A 22,042-nucleotide genomic window follows, 5' to 3' on the forward strand; every position below is an offset into this window, starting at 1 on the left:
CGCAATGCTTTAATTCTCATATGGGTTTTTAGGGTTCCGGAGCCAAAATGGCAAAAACGGAACCCTTATAGTTTCGCCATGTCTGTCTGTCTGTCTGTCCGTCCGCGGCTTTGCTCAGGGACTAAAATGCTAGAAAGCTGTAATTTTGCACGGATTTATATGTTAACTATTCCGACAACACAACACACAGTACAATAAAAAAATTAAAAAAAAATTTTAGGGTTCCTCCCATAGACGTAAAGTGGGGGTGATTTTTTTTTCTCTTTCAACCCTATAGTGTGGGGTATCGTTGAATTGGTCTTTTAATCCCATTAGAGGTTTGCGAAGACAATTTCTCGATTCAGTGATTTGTTTGCGTAATATTCTACTTTAAAGTGGAAATTTTCATTAAAATCGAGCGTCGTCCCCCCCTCTAAAATCTAAACCGGTGGGTGGTAAAATTTGAAAAAATTCAGGATGGTATAAGTATATCAAACTTTCAAGGAAAACTATAACGGCTAAGTTTGCTTGAGAATTATTAGTAGGTAGTTTATGAGTAAATAGCAGCCTAAAGTATAAAATATACCTAAACTTGGAATATTCCGTACAAAATACGAAATCCTTGGAAAAATATTACTTAATTTTTTCGTAATGACTACCGAACCCTATTTCGGGCGTGTCCGACACGCTCTTGGCCGGTTTTTTTTATCTAGCAGCATCGAAAATAATGCAGGGTTTAGAAAGGGTTTTATGATCTTACTCCTAAATCTAGATTTTCAAATTTATTTTTACGAGCCAGTTCACGTAAATTGAGTTTCGAAACTGATACCGTTTTACCGCAAATATACTTAGGCACGCACTATACATGAGTAAACGAGACATATTATTTCACAGAAAACTGTAATAAAAAAGTATAAAATACGCATTTTGATTTTTTATCGATAGTAGATTTATAATGTAGCTCACTCCTGCAGAGATATTTTTTTCACTTGCCTTTTTTAGGGTCCCTGGACCAAAGTTGCAAAACCGGAACCCTTATAATTTCGCAATGTCTGTCTGTCTGTCCGTCCGCGGCTTTGCTCAGGGACTTGATAGTCCGTGCAAAATAACAACTTTCTAGCATATCAATGCTAGAAAGTTGTTATTTTGCACGGATATATATGTAAACTATGCCGACAAAATGGTACAATAAAAAAATATCCAAAAAATTTTTTTTAGCGTAGCATAATATTTTTTTTTACATATTTCTTCAATTAAAGTTTTAATAGATATCATGTACTTAAATATTATTAAATACAGGGATTCTCTCACAATGGGCTTTAAATCCAGGGTTCGATAAATACTAGTCACATAACTGAGCTACTTTTGTTTTGTTACTTTTTAAAAATATGACCACCGTTAATTTCTTTTTTTTTTCATACAAATTAAATGTTTTCAATATATGCGATACAATACTAAATTGATGGCACATTGAAAAATGTTTATTTTAGACTTTAGTAGGTACTTATTTTGCTTTAAGTACCTACCTGGCAATTTCCTTCATTGCTCAAATCAACCTCTGATTAAATTCGCTGCGGGCTTCGTGATAAAATAAGATTACCTTATTGTGCTCTTGTACCGTTAATACATTAGCAAATCACCACGTCGCCAACTTCATTGAATATTATGTTTGTGTATTAGCTAGCATCTTTGGATGAATACTTTGGATGAAAAAGGAAAGCAAAATATTATTTGAAAATCCATTAAAAACAATTCCAATATCTTTAACCGAGATTTTTTTTGTGTACTGAAACAAACCCATAACTCGCGTCTTAAATCGAGTTTAGCTCGACATGTTTCGGGCTAATTTGTTTTATAGCTATACGTATATTGCGTCTTCTAAAATGAATCATGTAATTTAAACGGGAGATGAGGTGTACCGGTATCTATTATCCAAACATCCCGTCAGTGGTTTCCTCGCAGTGTACCACAACAGTGTATAACAGATTACAATTTATTAGTTATCGTCAAACCGTGTGAAAATTGTAGGTACTTATGAGAAGTAAAACAGCGCCATGTCTTTAAATATACCATTTAATTACAAAAATTCTTGAAATCAGAGTAACGGATGTTGCTCCGCTCCTAAATGTTCTTGCTGAAAAAATATTATAGTGACTGAATAAACACATTAATTAAAATATAAACATCTTTTATATTTAGATATTCAACAGTCGCTGTCTGTTGGAAGTTGAACAACTGTAGGTATAAAGTAAATATTTTCAAACACACCTAAAACGATGGAAATTTTAGGGATTATGTACTATTTATAAACTAAAAAGGTTGCACTTATGAATCTGCTTTTAAGTAATCCGAAACAGGTTATCCCTCGTGATAATAAATCAATATTATGTACCTACGTACGGTTATATTTTTAAAAATATGTGGTATTTATTATACGTAAGTTTCTCCAACTTTAACGTCTCCAGCTAAGTAAGTCAGCGTTTCTTAACCTCGGGTCGAGACCCAAATTTGGGTCGCTTGCGGTATTGGAGTAGTTCGCGGAAATTCTCAAAAATAATGTTTTCCTTTTTATTAGCTATAAGTCATATACCTCTACAAATATTAAGTCTTTAACGTAGTAAACAAAAATCTGTGACACGAAGAGTTAAGCATTTGCTAACAAAAGTTTTTTTTTTATAATGACGTCAATTTTATCGGTAGGTATTTTTGGGTCGCGGGTTTCAAATTGATTTATACTTTGGGTCACCAGTTAAAAAGGTTAAAAACCGCTGAAGTAAGTTTTAAAATTTGAATAAGTATCTTTTTTAAACTTAGTAAGTTTTGACCTTATTTGTACCGAAATCACCCGCATGATGGATAGACCTCATTAAGTCATCTACATTACATAGTGTTCTCTCGTAAAATGTATGTGATGGAAAAGCATCACTTATGCCGCAATTTAACCCAGTAGACGATCCAAGACCACGAACACTCCGTCAGGAGTGTACGACTAAGAAGAATATCGAAATAATTTTTAATTAAATTAATGAGGCGCTTAAAACGTAATTATTAAAATGACAGCAAACAGGACCGTTAATTGTCGAATCTTAAATTTGCAGTGTTTTGTTGAACAAAAGTAAAGTTTTGAGTTGAGAATACTTGAGAACAAACTTTATGTTCCGTAGCTTTAAACGAGTACACCTTGTTTCTGTCTATTTAAATTGGAAAAACGAAGCAGGGTAGGAGTAAGAAATAAATTAAACAAGCCGAAGCTTTTGATGTAATTAAATTCAGAAATTATATTTGAATGCCGCGGGGAAAGGTTACATTTAAAAAACTCTTCGATTGATATTGACATCCTTTTTGTATTACTTAAATAATACAGTATTCTATTTCACACTGTTGTGTTTAATTTTACTACACCTAATTGAGTAAGTACCTACCTGCATAAATAAACCTTCCGTCGATAAGGTGTTCTACGCCGCTTCTTATAATTAAGATTTACTCGCGTACAAAATACCGCAATCTCGAAATGGTCCTGAATAACTTGATGGCTATTACGTTGTTTTAATATAGAAAATTCCAAACAAGTCGTAGAGGTCTACTGCCTAAGCGTACGGACTCGTACTTATAAGTCGCAATTTAAAATGTTTATTTAATATTTTTGATATTAAGAAATACTTAATGAAGTGATATTGTTTTACCTTTACATGATGATTTGAGTGTACTCGTATGTATGGATAACTCTTTATTGTGCATAAAACACATACAATTTTTACTAAGAAATATTTTTTATGGGTAATTAGATTAAACTGACTTTTTAAAATTATCTGATTTAAGTCCTGCACAAGATTTCATTTGTTTGCATGAATGCTCGAAGCTATTAAGCAGACATGCCAAAATACAGTGAATAGAAGAAATCACATTTTCAAAACGATATTTTTTATCTTTACCAGAAAAAGATTTACTTTTAAAATATACACGTTCACGTTTAATGGACAAGCAATGTGGAGCACTTTCCAAATATGAACTCGTCCTAATAAATGTAACAACTGAAACCATAGATTTTTTAAAAAGACTGAGTCGTCAGTATATTAAATGTCGTTTTATTGCTTCCCATCGATATAAAATATCAAATTCATAACGCGATACACATGCGCAAAAAAAAGCATAAAAATCGGAACGATTGATCTTTAGGCCATAAGAATCAATTTGAACAATAGCACGAAAAAAATAATCGGTCAAGTGCGAGTGCGAGCGACTCACGCATAAAGGGTTCCGCACCTCCGTACAATGTTTTAAAAACAAATAGTTCAGTTATATTTTTTTGTAAAAAAAATTCTAATATAGCTTTTTTGCTGGCGGTAGGTACTTTTTGTCCCTGGTTTCCAAAGTAGGTAGTCGTCAAGACGAATCAAATAAGACCAAAATCGATGCGATCGTGTCGTTTTATTACAGAGTGTAAGAACTTTTCCTGTGGTTATCAAATAATACACATTAAATACACATAGAAGAAGTATTTAATAGGAGTAAATATATACTTTCATCATTGTGTAGTACTATACACAAAAGATTTATAATGACAAGGGCATGTTATTCGCAATAACGATATATTTGTCCCGTAATTAATAATTATATTTAATTTAAAGGGGTAATTGTATTGTATTGTATTGTAAAACTCTTTATTGTACATAAAACACATGAAAATAACATAACACAGGATAATAAGATGTACAAAGGCGAACGTATCCCTTAAAGGGATCTCTTCCAGTTAACCTTTGAACGATTGACAGAATATCAGACACAAGAGTAGACACTACAAGTACAATGAAAAGGTAAAAGAACCGAAATTTAAATTAACTCAAAAAAAAAACATTCCAAATAATAATAAAATAATAGTAATTTTAATGAATAGTATTTAATTTTATTTTACACAATTAAAAGATAAAATAGTCTGAATAATCTGAATAATGGTTATAAATTTCACACAAATAGAACGATACCAAAACCGAACTATATAGGAAGTTGCTTCGTGGAGTTCACCAAGGGGAAAAAGTGCTCTGGCTTTGTGACAACGTCTTTTAAAGCCTCGCATCGGGTGTGGTCAGCTGCAGTCGTCGGAAGTGACGTAGTGCTCAGCGCGGATATGCACCACCGCCGTTTTGTTCCTTTTGTTGCTGATAGATGTCGCCAACAAGAGTTCCTATGGCCAACATCTAACTTTATCATCAGATCAGCTCTACGTCATAATAATATTGCATTGTCATCGGATTTATACATGCATGCAAAATTTCAGCTCAATCGGCTGAAGATATCCACTTCAAATTTAAGTTGAAATATTAATTCCACCCGAACAAACATAAACATAACTAGTTACATTACAAGTTAATAAAAACATATGAGCAAAATGTAAGCACTAGGTGCAAGTATTTTGAATAAAGAACAATTTTAAATTCTCATCATACGTTAGTATCTCTTAGTAGTCTGTGTTCTCATCCTCTTTGGCTGTCGCCCGGAGGCTGAATAGCGCTCTAGACTCTTGCCATGCGCAACTAGCTAAACTAAAGTTTAATATGATCCATTTGTGCGAGGGTCTACAAAATTTCTACTTCTATTTATTAGGTAACAAAACTGATTTATTACTCGTAGGTACAGTTAGTATAAGACAGTTAAAATTAAACGAACGGTTACCTTCATAATTTTCTACAAATCTAGTCAAAAAAACGACTTTATTGCCCGAGCGGCCGTTAGCCTTCATTCAATTTAGTGGATACCTATACCAACCCACCCATACATAAATATACCATCGCTTTTACAAAAATATAAACTTAGTTACTTTTCAATTATTGTCTGAAATTTCACATCGAGACGCAAAATAAATCAAAAGCATGTGTCAAGTAAAAAGTGAATACAAGTCTGAACTGAAATAAAATCTCCCGGCGGATTTTAATGATGTCGCTTTTGAGATTTTGTTTTTGCAGAAAGTTTTAAAGTTTACTGAATCTCTACGCGATACATTCAAAGTTATGAAAATACAAGTAAATAAACAAAAATAAAGCTAGAGATACATAGGAGAGTATGTTTTTTTTAAATAAAAAAGTGGCTTAATGGTAGTTTGACTCACGCACTGATGATTTCGTGCATGTTTATAAAGTAGTAATTTTTTTTTTGTTTTTACGAAAACCAAAGTTAATTCATTTTCCTCAAGTTTAGCTTTTCAGCCTTCAGGCGTTCAACACACGATAGAGTAAACTTGCCTCGATAGAATGTCTAGGCGACGTAAATACAAACTGAAACATGGATACACAGAAAAAACCCAGAAAAAGAGACCAGCGCTGGGAAGGAGTGTTGATGTTTCTCGATGAGAGCTAAAACATAGATGTCGCTAGTGTCACTGCTTAAGTGGCTTAAGAAAGGAAAAAGCAGGCTGAAATGTGTGGTGCATGGGAGAAATATGTGTCTAGACTCCTGTCCAGTGGTGGTGTAGGGGTTATAGCAAGCAGCACGGAATGCTGAGGACCTGGGTTCGATTCTCAGCGCTGGTCTCTATTTCGGGGTCTTTTCTGTGTATCCACGTTTCAGTTTGTATTTACGTTGGATTTCACGGGATGACCGTAAAAGTAACAAACTTGAAGTTGAAATAAAAATACAAAAAGACTCCAAAAATCAATCTTAATGTCTAGGCGACTAAAAATCAGATTTATTCCACTGCTGTGAATTATTTTGAAATAAATGTTATTTTATTCACCCCTATTCCTTACAAATTACACGATTTTTAGGTCGTATTTTGTTAAAAATATATATTTATACAAAATAAATACAAATACGTGCAGTATGTGTGTACTTACCATAATTGACACGCGGGCTATAGTATCTCCTTCACCCCTTCTTTAGCTAAGCAACCAAGAGCGTATTTCATTTAACCTTTTAAGAAGCTGACAAGACCTAATTTTGTTGAAATTACTATTATTATTATTATTTTTGTTTAATTTTGTTTAATTACTTACGCAGTTTTTTAAGAAAAACTATTTGTTCTAGCGCATCAAAAAAAATGTTAAAATTAATCATATTTCAAAGACCGTGGACGGACTCGATACACAATTGGACAAAATCGGCTCGATAAAAAAAAATGCAATGATTGGTCTTAAAATCATCATTAAACGGTTGTCTGTCTTTATTTTTTAGACGTATGGGTCTGCAATTAAAAACATGAAGTCAACATATTCATACCTAAACCGCTAACCAGTCATATTTCACAAATAATCCATACTTTTTTCATTTAAATATTTATTTATTATTATCTTCTAAAACCCGGCTGCTCAGTTACAGCGACAGTGGGCTCTCGTTTACTCCGATACAAATAGACAGTATGCGTCGACGCGCCGTGCTGGACGGACCTATGTTTCTCATTTGCGCATCGAAAACTTGTGTTAAAAATCTATGAACTGTGTATAGGCAAAGTCATTCACGACGACGCGTGCCGTGCTTCTTATTAAAATGTCATTAATGTCTAATTTTGGCAAAATCACGCGTCTTGGTGGATGGCACTAGGTATAACATACTTATCTATATTAGAGTTTAGTATTTAAGAAGTTTAAATATTTAGTTAAGTGTGCTAACTGTAAATATTATATTATAATGGAGAAACAAAGACAAAAATAAACGGGTAGCAAAAAAGCGCTCGTATCGTCAAAAATACGATAGGATGATTATTATAGATACATTATAATCACAATTGGCACAACACTACACAACACTAACTACTTAACAATAAATATACAAAAATATTTACAATAAATATGTACAATTTTGACGCGTCGGTGGAACCCGCCCTAAATTCTCTTTAAGACGGACAATACCCAAAAGTTATCTACCGCAATCCCGGCAAAGCGTCCTACCATGGTCCTACCGTTACAAGAAGATTGTTGAAGAAACAATTACAAGCTCCACTATACAGTTAACAAAAAGCACATTTGGCAAAAAAAGCTTGTAAGCATTAAAAATGAAATTTTTGTCAATAACTTATTACAAGCATTATATTTATTTGCAGTGTACTATGTAACTATGTTTGCTCGGGTGGAATCTTTCAACTCAAATTTGAAGTGGATATCTTCAACCGATTGAGCTGAAATTTTACACGCATATATAAATCCGATGACAATGCAATATTATTATGACATGGAGTTGATCTGATGATAAAGCTAGCGGGTGACCATAGGAACTCTGTGATAAACGACACGACCGCATCGCGAGTTTGGACTCGTTTAATTCGTCTGGACAAGTTCTTTGGTAACCAGGGGCATAAAGTATCTACAATCGGCAAAAAAAAACATATGTTAGAAGAATTTTAAGAAAAACTTTTACTGAACTGTTTACGGAACCCTTCATGTACGAGTCCGACTCGCACTTGACCAATTTGTTATACTTATATGTCACGTACGTGATAAGTCTCGTTTGGCGGTCGGTGACTTTAACCCAAAGAATTTGGATGTAATTTTACATAATATTATGTGACTATAATTTACTATTTTACGGTATTATAACGCGCCTGTAACGTGGCTGTGCCGGCAGATGTTTCGTCCTCGTAAAAATAATTTGAGCATCACATATCGTTTCCCGGTGGGCAAATGCGTAAAGCTATTAATTATCGGCACCTAAACATTTACTAACGCTCACACGGATTTATTTTCTGTAGGTACAATTGGCACCAGTAACAAGAAATTCCGTTTAGTGATAAAAATGTTTTTAATGAGGTAGGCTAGAGGTAGCAAAATTTTTCAATATAATTGTCGGTATTTTTCCATGTCTACTTTGACGAGAACTTAATATAGCAAAAACATAAATATAAAATTTGAGCGGTGGTTCTTCGTCATGCCATGGCATATGCCAGTTAAAATTAATTTCTATCAAATAGTTTTTCATGTAATTTAAATGGGTCCATATTGACTCGCATAAAATCGATCCTCCGATTTTTTTCCTGCTATCGATTTGTAGCCAGAATCATCACTTCCGATTTTTTACTTCATAATTTTATTTGTCATAATTTTTTATTACTACCTACTGAGGTCATAATAGACACTTATCAGAATATCGTTATTCATAACGTTGTCACTAAGATATGTTTGTAGTCATAATGCTGGTTTTCTATTTCTTTCATTAATAAGCATCAATTTCAATAAACTTGTTAATTATAATATAAACATCGATACAGTTTTTTTTACGTTAATTTAACGTTAATGCGATGTTGGAACTGGACTGAAAGTTTTTATAATATATTATTATCAATATGGAGGAGAAATAAACGACTATAAATAGGCCGAGATGATGATATTGGTGAAATTATTTACTTAAGCTGTGATTATCCTACTTTAATGGCCGCAGTTTGGTTCTGTAGTGGTCGCAGTTCTAACCTAACCTACTTTTCTGGCAACCGTGTGGTTTTGGGGAGATCGCAGTTCTAACCTAGAGTCTCGGTCCCGATCCATACCGTCGTATGTCCTAAAGTTAAGTGCCATACCAATTTTGCCCTAAACGCTCTTGACATATCGTTCATTAGTCATAAAGATTATAAGCCATAATGTTTCTTATGTCCTAAGAGCCATAAGCCATAATATTACATTACCTACTGTTCAAAATACCTAATTACTTTAGCCATAATATAAAATGACCTAATGCCAAAATACCTAATCTGTGCTGTACTAATATTATAACACATAACATCTTATGTCCTAATGTAATGTTCGTCCTAATCATCATTTGCCATAACGCTTTTTTCTCTGAAACCGTAATTTTTTCAGGGTTGTTATAAAATAAACCTATCCTAACCTATACAGTTCTACAGAATGACCACTTCAAAATTTCTGAAATATTTACGGTTTCAGAAAAAGAAACCGTTATCGCAAATGATGATTAGGACAAAAATTACATTAGGACATACGATGTTATGGATCACGAATGGCACCCGAACTGCGTCCCCAACGGAAACGAACTGCTAGCAGAAAAGTAGGTTAGGTTAGGTTAGAACTGCGTCCTCAACGAAAGCAAACTGCTACCAGAAAAGTAGGTTAGGTTAGGTTAGAACTGCGTCCCCAACAGAAACGAACTGCTACCAGAAAAGTATATTTTATGACAAATAGTGTTAAGGGCAAACGTCGTTATGGCAAGAGATCATCATGACCAAAGTTATTAAGAAAAATACAATTAGGACAACAGATATTAGGAATTCCAATATAGACCCTATTTACTCTGCAAACTACAGAGAAAAATGTTTTTTTTTAAAGTACCCACCTTCGTGGCCATTATTAAGTGGTTAAAGGAGACGATACGTATGAATGTGAATACGATATAATTACGATTATGTATAATAATTATACCTAATCGTAATTATATTGTTATGACTAACCGAATATTCAGAATGAAATTATGGAATATAAGCATTATTGCAATTGTTGTTATGACTAATGAATGTTAAATGTTATTTAAAGCTTATGCTCGGTAATAATATGAAATCCGTTTTTTGCTAAATGTATATTATGATTCTTGAACGTAGTAAAATGAAATTATGCTAAAAGTTTGTATGACGGTTGAACGGCACCCCACCGACATATATACGCCAATTCCTGATATGCCTAAAAGTTGACCAAGCATATCACGTTGTGCCTGAGAAACAATACGGTCGATCGGTTAGAGCAACGCATTCGTCGATATTCCTAGCTCTATACCGGGTACATCGTGATATGTCGAAAAAAATAATAATTTAGGTACGATGAGTGAAGCGAGGAGTGCATTAGTATGAATTGTGACCACAATGCACGAGCTGAGCGAGCGAAGCGAGCCTAGGAATTTCGTGATCTGCCTAAACTGGCCAAATCATGAAATGGCGGCGTTTCATGATAAGCCTAGAAATTTCATGATCTGCCTAAACGTCACTAGGCAAATCGTTAAACGGTGTGTTTTTAACGATATGGCGGATGTCCCTTAGCCAATTCATGAAATGGCGGCGTTTCGTGATCTGGCGGATTTTACGATTGGCCGCTAACATATTTTACAGAGTATTTGTTTGTGCCAGTTGCACGTACAGTCACCAGCACCAATATCTGACACACAAGCGTGCATAAATATCTGATACGACTCTATTTTTAGGGCCGGAAGGACTTGTCAGATATTTTTGCACGCTCCGCTGTGGCAGATATAAATGCTGGTGACTGTACCAATCACAAAGTAGTTTCACAAACACGATTTTATTGAGATGTTTGGGGTATTTTGGTCTTATTTGGTAGGGATAAACAAAGGTAAAACTAAATGACGCTATACTCTCGGTTGAAGCCATGCGAAATTTGCGTAGGTGTAATTGATGTTGGTACATAACAAAAAAGTGGCAACGAGTAAAATGGTGAAAGAAAATAAGCAATTTGTTTTTTTTTTCTTAATCAGACTCTCTCGCTAAATTATTTTGAAAGCTTTTTACTAACTAATTTTTATTCCAATTTATGTCTCCATTTGACTATAACTATAACATATCCATGTGTAAAAAGAAAAGTCCTGACTGATTAACTGCCTCACTGACGCTCACGCCACGCCACGCCTTGTCCCGACAGTGATTGGTGAAATTCCCACGGGATAAGGGAACAAAGGGATTTCCATAAATTATTCAATTTCATGGGATTCAATGGGACCATATCTCCGTAATTATAAATAGTAGGTAAACTCTTCAAATTGGACATAAAATTAAGGAATTCTAATAGCTAGAAAACAATTTCAGGATTAATCGAAGTGATTAGTAATAAACAGAATTTATTTATTCAATTTGAAAGTGACCCTACCTGTTTTTTTTAATAGCTTAAAATGTGTCCCACTGCAGGGCAAAAGCCTCCCCTTTCTTATGTATTCCACTCGTCTCTTCTCTTGGCCAGCTCTTGCCAATCTGACTGGAATCGGTCCAGGTCGTCCCGCCATCTCCTCCTAGGTCTGCCTCTGCTCCGGTGCCCATCGCATGGAACCCAATCGGTGATTACTTTGGCCCAGCGATCCGGATGCATGTTTGGCGGTCTTCATTCCCACATCGACAATTTGAGTTCTGGATCTATGTAACTATAATCACTAAATTATTTACATTTCACATGCAAGTAGGCAATTATACATTTATCACGATTTAAATGTCCTGCGGAAAAAAAATGATCACTATAATGGTAACTATAATAATAATAATTACCGGCGGCAAACTAGGTTAGGCTTTTATAATATTTTTACTTTGTATGTACTTTTCTGTATTTAACTTTTTATAACTATTATAAAAACCTAATCCTAAGAATGAAAAAAAATAAAGAAAATAATAATAAATTTATTTCAGACCAAGGCTAGTGACTAAACTTGAAATTTGGCAAGTTAGTAGGTATTTATAACTGGAAAAATTATATTCAGGATTTTCATCGACATTCCCGTGAAATTTACCTACTAGCTGTAGCTCTTATGAGAAATTGATATTTGACAGATATCTTATCTACTTAATTTTAGTTAACTAGTACATATTATCCCTATCGATATATCGATGGATATAACTAGTCACGGCACTGAAACTTCCTTTCTTATTTAAAAATGTAAATCTCGCTAATGAAGATAACGAATCTCGCGCCGGCAGCTCGGCTGTGTCACAAATTGAACTTTATCAAGAAGATTATAAGTTGGGCAGGCTTGAAGCTTTTAATTTCCGTATACTTATGAAGCTTTTGGTGCAAAATTAATGATTTGTTTCTGGCAAAATTCTTTGACTTTAAGCCTGTTACTGACTGATGGCGCTAGCGTTAAATAGATAATCATGCAACCGACTGAAAACCATGACAATTTAACAAGTTATTCCAAACGGAGTAATAACTTTAAGTTCCATATCTCCACTGAATAATTATCAGCTAAAGTTTCTGCATTAAGTTGAATAAAGATGCGAAGCTGAATCAGGGCCCGGTTGCCATCATTTAGGTGGTTTGTGGGAGTAATGGATTAGGACAGGGATGTCGACCGGGCTTTATTTTATTCAGTGACACATATTCGTATTTCAGTGCGAAACAGAGTATTCGTCGTTTTCAAAGGGAAATAAGAGCCGAGTTCTAATGATAAATGGTTAGTGTTAAAGCTTTCTATAGTATAGCTATATAGTATAGCTTTCTATAGTAGTATCACTAAATGAAAAGCTTGCGTTTTCGTATACCCCACGAGAGAGAGACCTATCCAACGATACCCCACACTATAGGGTTGGATGAGAAAAAAAATACCCCCACTTTACGTCTGGGAGGTAACCTAAAAAAAATTTTTTTTCAGTTTTTATTGTACCATTTTGTCGGCATAGTTTACATAAGTATATATCCTGCAAAATTACAGCTTTCGATTGATAGTCCCTGAGCAAAGCCGCGGACGGACGGACAGACAGACAGACAGACAGACCGACAGACATGGCGAAACTATAAGGGTTCCGTTTTTGCCATTTTGGCTCCGGAACCCTAAAAAGGGCATTGTACGAAATTATTATGAAAACCATACTTAACGAAGAGCACTTAGTGATGAACGAGAAGGAGGATTTGCGACAGCAACATCGTCTCTAATCCAGCAAATAAAGTGGGGTAGGTACAACCGCGGCTTTTATGCTTCTAATTGTGTCAATCCTTACATTGTGAATTAATAATTTAGACTAATAGTAGACACGAAGTTTAATGACAATTAAATTTGTGACTAATATCCAAAATATTATATTAATACGGAGTAAATATTTATCGAAAATACAACGATTTTCTATTCGTGCTACGTAATGAATAAAAATAACACGTTTCCATAAACCAGAGTTATACGAGAGTGTTCAATATTTATCCAACAAGGGATACAAAATTGACCAAACTTCCAATGTGACCTGTTATTTTTATGTATATAGGTACAATAAAGAGTTAAATAATTCAATACTCTACATTCAACTAGCTCAGCCACTTAGCCTTATTCATAAAAAGTTAGATGAAGGCTCCTTGAAGGCCCGATGCTAAAAAACGTGATTCATAAACGTCTGTTAGCGCTAATCAGTCGATCAAGGCTCTGCTAAAGTTAGAGGACCGTACCCTCCTTTATCTCCCTGCTAAGTCACAAAATGGCCGCCACAAGTTTGAACAGCTGACTTAAACCCGAAGATATTTATAGTGAAGGCAGAGCTACGCAAAGATTAAAAAAAAAACTGGAAAATTATTCAGGAATTTGTATTTAAAAATCCTCTAAATTAGCAACAATAAATTACAATAAATATGTAGCATGATTAACATAATTATGGCTTTTTGCACAACATAAACATGCGAATCGGAAATGGCGGGAAAACAAACAATTCGCTTTTTATTTTTTTTCCTGCTAATTTGCTGTCACTGCTGTCAATTTTTTTTTTTAATTATCGATTAGGCCATTTTTTGTCTTTGATTTGTCAAGGTGGCCAACATAACGCGTCTTATCCGTCTATCAGCAGCTCAACAACTAGCAGACTGCTAGCAAGTGTTTATGAATCATACTTCTTGACAACCGTCTATTAAGCTTAATCAGTCTGTTAAGTAACAGACCGATCAAACCTCAATTAAGGTTTTTTTATGAATAAGGCTGTTAGTCTTGATATCCATCCGATGGGCAAAAATTAGGGTTCATTATTCTTCAAAATAAGGATCAACGATTGGTGAAACCGCACGACCCCAAATTTATTATTCAAGCCCCTAAAAAGCTACAGTACGCTACTGCTGCAAACTGCCTTGATCGAGATCACTAAATATCCACCTTTTGCGATTTTCTTATTACAAAAGGTCTAAAGGTTCTCTCAGGAACCCTGCTATCTTCAGCAGCCAGCTGAAACATTTATTGGATTTTGATAAAGGATGCGATAAGATACATGACGAGGCACCTACTAAGCAAATGTGTTTTATCTTCAAATCTCTGACAGGTGATCCATTATATCGATAAAGTTATATCCATTATGTCGGTAAGCTCATTTATTTCTCAGCATGTACCCAAAGTATTTGCTACGTGCATCAGATCTGTAGATCAGATTCCTAATGTTTTTATATATACGCACGCAAACAAAATAATTGTTATATTATAAGTATTATATTTATGTAATTACAAATAATTTACGATAAAAGTAATTTTATCCTAAGTTACCTACTTTCTTAACACTTTTCGACTTTCCATTTGTTTAGTTGTTTGTGAACAACATGTTTAGTTGTTCCTGGCTAATCCTTATTTGAGTGTTTAAACCAAACGTTTGGTTTTACTTCGTCTTGCTTCAACTACTTATAAGGGAATTGTAATCCATTAAGGGACACTGAGCACGCTCCCCTGGTAACTTGCAATGCTAAGGTCAATGTTAGCCTATAAAACGTGTCATTAAATTGAATTCGGCCATGCCCGCGTATAATACTAAATAATGGCCTCTTATTACGGAGTTCCGTTCTCCGATTGGTACCTACCAGTCCTAATGAAAGCAATTGGAACGATCCGTGACAGATTTTCAGAACCGCGCTGTAGCGTACTTGTGAGCGTAAAATGCTCGTAAAAGCATATTCAATCTCTTCGATAGGTACATATCCGAATAATCATGGTTCATGTTCTCTCAGCTATTAATCTTGGCGCCGTGATTCTGATTAATACCCTCGTTAATTGCTAATATGTAAACTTTACAAAAGTTTGGGCATTTCGTAATATTTTCTGGTGTTGCCTCGGTTGTGTAACATCAACAGGCATTCAATATACTTTGGTTAGTTGGCCATGTTTATGCTAATATGTAATATCGCTTTTATCCGAACAAATTTTAGACAGTAGTTGTTGCATTTCTATTTTACCAATAGATAATATTATCGACAACGCACAGCTTAATCTTAAAGATTGACGATGGCTTCTGGTAAATTATAACAGTAGGTAGTAGTAGTAGTAAGTGTGTATTTATAATAATAATAAATATCACGGGACAATTCACACCAATTGACCTAGTCCCAAAGTAAGCTTAGCAAAGCTTGTGTTATGGGTACTAAGCAACGGATAAATATAATTATATAGATAGATACATACTTAAATACATATTAAACACCCAAGACCCGAGAACAAACATTCGTATTTTTCATACAAATATCTGCCCCGACACGGGAATCGAACCCGGGACCTCAAGCTTCGTAGTCAGGTTCTCTAACCACTATATACCTTAACCACTAACCACTTTATACTATATACCTTAGTAAATTTGTAAAAATAATGTTGTCCTTTTTTAATGAACTATAGTACATTGTGCATTAAGGGGCGTAAGAAGGGGATTAGAGAGTCTATTAGAATTTTAATGACTCGAGTTTGTAACCCTTATGGCCCGTGATACCTACACACAATGATTTTCATCACATTGCGAGGAAAAAATGCAAAAAAATAAATTATTTTGTGTATAAATACTTCACAGCTCGGTAAAAGAAAGACGCTAAGAAAACAATTGAATAAAATAATGGCTCCCCGCCGATACAACAGGGGGCTAATACAAAATTCGAAAATCGGAGTTCGTATCGCACCGTCCCTCTTATTCTCGTATTAAATAATATTAGCGCCAGGAAAACGATACGAACTTCAATTTTCGAATTTTGTAGTAGCCCCCCTGATTGTCACTTTTCGAGCATAGATAATGCTAAAAACTATGTTTAGTTTAGAATTCAAATGGTCTTACGGCCAGATTGTTCCAACGTGCTAAAAAGATATTTACTAAAATTATTGCAAAACAATTTGAAATAAATTTATAGTTACTTGTGCAACAAGAGAGCAAAGTTGGTTTTTACTGCGAGTGTTGAATTTGAATACCGAGCAAGCGAAGAATTCTATTAATGAATCACGAGCGTAGCGAGTGATTCTAAGTTAGAATCCTGAGAGCAATGAGGGATTCAAACACACGAGATGCAAAAAATCTTTGGTCACGTGTGACATACAACTTTTCACCTCAGCAGCGAGAACATAAGGTTGGAATGGAATAAAACCAGATTATCACCCATTTACAAAACAAATAATATAATATATATATAAATAATCCGATTATTAAGAAACAAATATAATAATCACATTTAAACCCTTCTAAAAAATGATACGTACAGTTGCCATTACATCTTTAAAAAGTCAACAAAAAGTTAAGAATGCCAGCAAATGATCAAAAGTCTCCGGCAAGTAGAGAGGTGAACTAAAATAATTTCCTTGCTCACCCGCGACCTTACGATAGCTAAGCTTATGCAAAATATGCGTGATTTCATGCAGTCTCCTCCACAGCTCCACATGCGTGTTCAAGAACTGTAAGAACACACAAATCACACAAACCCATCTATCACCACCACCACACTACACTGACGCGTTTCGAACTCAAACAGAGCTCATCTTCAGAGTGACACAACCGTACACCATGCTACCAGTTGTTAGACTCACAACAACCGTACACCATGCTACCAGTTGTTAGACTCACAACAACTCTAACAACTGGTAGCATGGTGTACGGTTGTGTCACTCTGAAGATGAGCTCTGTTTGAGTTCGAAACGCGTCAGTGTAGTGTGGTGGTGGTGATAGATGGGTTTGTGTGATTTGTGTGTGTTCTTACAGTGTGGAGGTGGAGGAACTGCATGAACACGCATATTTTGCATAAGCTTAGCTATCGTAAGGTCGCGGGTGAGCAAGGAAATTATTTTAGTTCATTGATATGGACCTCCGCAAAGTAACGCCTGATTCAATAAAGTAGAGAGGTTTTGAATTCGGAACGAAAAAGTAGGTGCGATACAAATCTCATACTCATAACCATGCATTTTAATTTGAACTTAGAACTACTTGTAAACAATGTAAAAAAAAAATACTTACTGCAAAAAGCCTCATCTTTGGGTCGTTAAAAAGGTTCAACAATACACGTAGGTATAGTTTATTATAAACGTTATTAAACTTTTAAATATGATTTTATTAGGTTTTGTAATAAATAGATTAGTTACAAATTCATTCAATTTCACAAATAAATGTTAATTCCATCTCTTAGAGGTATATAGGCAGTATACGGAATGCATTTATTAAAAAAAAAAACAAGAGCAGCGGGTTTCGTCCAACGAGGTTGCATAGTTTATTAAAAGAGCGGATTTTTTTTTACTTTTTCGTAATATACCGTTTTCATGTAATGTGTCTGTGTAATGTGTGTATTTATTTTTAATACTTACTATAAATTTAATTTAAGATTGTAATCAACACATTTGGTCTTATCTCTCGCTTTTTACGGTTCCGGAGCCAAAATGGCAAAAACGGAACCCTTATAGTTTCGCCATGTCTGTCTGTTTGTCTCTCTGTCTGTCTGTCCGTCCGCGGCTTTGCTCAGGGACTATCAATGCTAGAAAGCTGTAATTTTGCACGGATATATAGATAAACTATGCCGACAAAATAGTACAATTAAAAATTCAAAAACTTTTTTTTAGGGTACCTCCCATAGACGTAAAGTGGGGTGTTTTTTTTTTCTCATCCAACCCTATAATGTGGGGTATCGTTGGATAGGTATTTTAAAAACCATTAGGGGTTTGCTAAGACGACTTTTCGATTCAGTAATTTGTTTGCGAAATATTCAACTTTAAAGTGCAAATTTTCATTAAAATCGAGCGTCCCCCCCTCTAAAATCTAAACCGGTGGGTGAAAAAATTTGAAAAAATTCAGGATGGTCAGTATATCAAACTTCCAAGGAAAACTATAATGGCTAAGTTTGCTTAAAAATTATTAGTAGTTTATGAGTAAACTAGCTTTTGCCCGCAGCTTCGCTCGCGTTAAATTTGGAGTAACATACATTGACTTTCTGCGATCCTTTTTTCGTATTTTGATTAATTTTCGGAGGATTACATGGAAATACAAATACGGACAGATTTTCTTTTAGACAGATGATGCAAATTTTGTAATACAAAAATCAACCTACATACGTAATTAATTATGATTCTTACCAGCTTTGAACCCCTGCTTCGCTGATTCAGGGTTGCCCGCGACTTCATACACCATATAGGATTATATCCCGAGAAATTGTAAAGTAGTGCACCCTAGTGCACCTCTTCATTACTTTAGGTCCATCTATGCCAAATTTCACACCGTAGCATGCTGAACGGTTGTGTTGCTCTGAAAATGAGCTCTGGTTGAGTTCGAAACGCGTCAGTGTAAAGTGGTGGTGGTGATAGATGGATTTGTGTGATTTGTGTGTTCTTACAGTGTGGAGGTGGAGGAACTGCATGAACACACATTGCATGGGTACAAAAGTAGCTATCATAAAGGTCGCGGGTGGGCAAAGTAATTGTGTCAGCTCGTTGAACGTACATGTAAAATTTCGTATCTATGCTATCAGCCCTTGAGGAGTTCCGTCATCAGCAAACGACCCTGGCTGCAGCATCAGGCGGTGTATATAATATAAACGCATTGTCATTGAAATTTAACAATCATGTAAAATCTTTTGCGTGTGCCAGTAACTTTTGAGGAGTTCCCTTCTACGGAGACGATCCTCGCCAGGATGAGCAGGATGTCACTGCTAAATAATTGTTACCAGATTTACATCAGTTTGCCAAATCTCCAGTCCCCAGTTTTATTGGATTAGCTTATGCGTTTTCTGATTCAGTTGGTATATAAAATTCTCTTTATTCGTTTTATCCCGTGGGATATTCGGAAAATCTTTGAAACAGTTTTTACCTATTAGTATTATCTACCTGCATGCCAAATTTGAAGTCTTTAATATTTATAATTACGGAGTTAGGGCCACTTTGAAGCGAAAATATAAATCCCATTTTATTCCCTATCCCATAGGAATTTTGATAAATCCTGAAAATTGATTTTAGCTGTTAGTATTACCTACTTGCTCGCCAAATTTGAACTCTCTAATAATTATAGTTACGGTAAAAGGGTCAATAATTGAAAGTGAAAATACACCGACAAATCCTTTTTATTCACTATCCCGTGGGAATTTCGTAAAATCCTGAAAGTCGTTTTTAGCTGTTAGTATTACCTACTTGCAAGCCAAATTTGAAGTTTCTAATAATTATAGTTACGCAAATAGGGCCATTTTGAAGTGAAAATATAAATCCCATTTTATTTCCTATCCCATTTATTCCCTATCCCGTGGGAATTTCGAAAAATCCTTTCTTAGCGTGTGCCTACGTCATAACATCTACCTGCATGCCAAATTTCAGCCCGATCCGTCCAGTGGTTTGGGCTGTGCGTTGATAGATCACTATGTCAGTCAGTCACCTTTGAGTTTTATATATTTAGAGAGATAGCAGCGTAAGGTATAAAATATACCTAAACTTGGAAGATTCCGTATAAAATATGAAATCCTTAAAAAAATATTACTTAATTTTTTCGTAATGGCCACGGAACCCTATTTTGGGCGTGTCCGACACGCTCTTGACCGGTTTTTTTGTGTTGAAGTGAAAGTGACATATCAAAGTAAAGTTCAAATATTTGGAATTCAGTGAATAGACCCAGCACTGAATAGATTTAAAAAAAAATTAACAAGTTACTTTGTCTCACGGAGTGAGCAAAATGCGATTTTGCTCACTGATTTTTAATAGCAAAACCTGCCTGTTTGAGCTGCTGAGGTGAAAAATTTATTAATATGTTGTAAGTAGTTTGGTTGAGAAAAAATATTGGTGGGTACTTAGGGAGTAACAGTGACAAATTAAAACGCTTGTTGTGGTTAATTAGTCTAACATCTGGTAGTATGGTGTACGGTTGTGTTGCTCTGAAGATGAGTTCTGGTTGAGTTCGAAACGCGTCAGTGTACGGTGATGGTGGTGATAGATGGGTTTGTGTGATTTGTGTGTGTTTTTATAGTGTGGAGGTGGAGGAACTGCATGCACACGCATATTTTGCATAAACTTAGCTATCATAAAGACGCGGGTGAGCAAAGAAATTCTTTTAGTTCATTTATATGGACGTCTGCAAAGTAACGCCTGATTTAATAAATTGTCCTTTTTTATCGCTAAAGATAGATTTAGAAACAGTTGTTGTTTTATTTAACCAATTATTATATTATAGTGTGCGTGTGTGTTGTTATGTTTCAAGTCAATGTGTGCTCAACGTAAACAATGTACGTATGTATGTTACACGCCTGTCAACAACCAAAGTCACTCCGATATTGTAAGCTAAAACGTCTATACTAAAATATAAAAATATTAATATCAACACTCATAAACAGAGACTGCCTATGTAAAACATTAAATACTCGTAACTACATACAGCTTTTTATTATTGTAGCCCTCGTATGCCCTTTCAAGAGATTTTGTTAAATATTTAATAATAAAGGGAAAGTTGGAAGGTATCCAATCTACCACCCCGTAGCTAACAAGATGAAAAATAACAAGGCCCGACATCATAAAAAAAATTTTTTTCTAAAGGGAAATGTTAACGAAGTCTTACTCGGAAAATTAGGAAACTTCCCTTTTGTCATGGAAAATTTAATATGTAATAATTTTGTGATTGTACAAATTTCAAAATTTGAAATATGATTGAATAGGAATGATGTAAAATAATCGACTTTTAGTATAATAATGTAGAACATTCCACATTGTCTTAGTTATAAGTATAGGTTAATGTTGGTAACTTTTCCTTGAATTAATTAAATTAAATAAATACAATGGTATTTATTTGTAACCGATTCTAATTTGTGTTTTTTTGTTACAGAAAATGGGCGATGAAAAAAAAAGCTTAAAAAGTAAAATCGCCACACACTAATGGGTTGAGAGCCAGAGGTAGCAACATGTTGGGTGCGGGCCTTGTTATCGCCAGTAAAGTACAAACGTCAGTTCTCGTCACTGGGAATAAAACCGAACCCGACATATTAGACAATCAAGAAGATTTGTACAATAATTCAAGTGTAAATAGTAGTAACCCGTTAAACGACGATGAATACATTTTTGATAGAACAGACATCAGAGCTATATTTATTGCTCTATATACGATCGTATTTTGCTGTTGTTTCTTTGGTGAGTCTTCTTATATTTTAATGTAAACTTGCTTTTTCCATATCTAATGCTTGCGTGTTTTATTAACTTAGTTCTGTATTTTATCTAT

At 34.8% G+C, this 22,042-nt stretch overlaps 1 protein-coding gene across 2 annotated transcripts in view; it reads left to right on the forward strand.

The window, feature by feature from the left end:
- Positions 1-22,042, forward strand: part of TrissinR (Trissin receptor) — a 112,211-nt gene that overhangs the window by 37,640 nt on the left and 52,529 nt on the right. The window contains exons 1-2 of one of the 2 annotated variants that reach the window (XM_074085647.1): positions 20,683-20,774; positions 21,653-21,954. In XM_074085647.1, the coding sequence (XP_073941748.1) occupies positions 21,729-21,954 (226 nt within the window). In that variant the 5' untranslated portion in view covers positions 20,683-20,774; positions 21,653-21,728. Of the gene's footprint in view, positions 1-20,682; positions 20,775-21,652; positions 21,955-22,042 lie in introns of those variants that run through there. The other variant, XM_074085646.1, reaches the window with a different exon arrangement.

Source organism: Choristoneura fumiferana, chromosome 3, assembly GCF_025370935.1.
Source record: "Choristoneura fumiferana chromosome 3, NRCan_CFum_1, whole genome shotgun sequence".
Lineage (NCBI taxonomy): Eukaryota > Metazoa > Arthropoda > Insecta > Lepidoptera > Tortricidae > Choristoneura > Choristoneura fumiferana.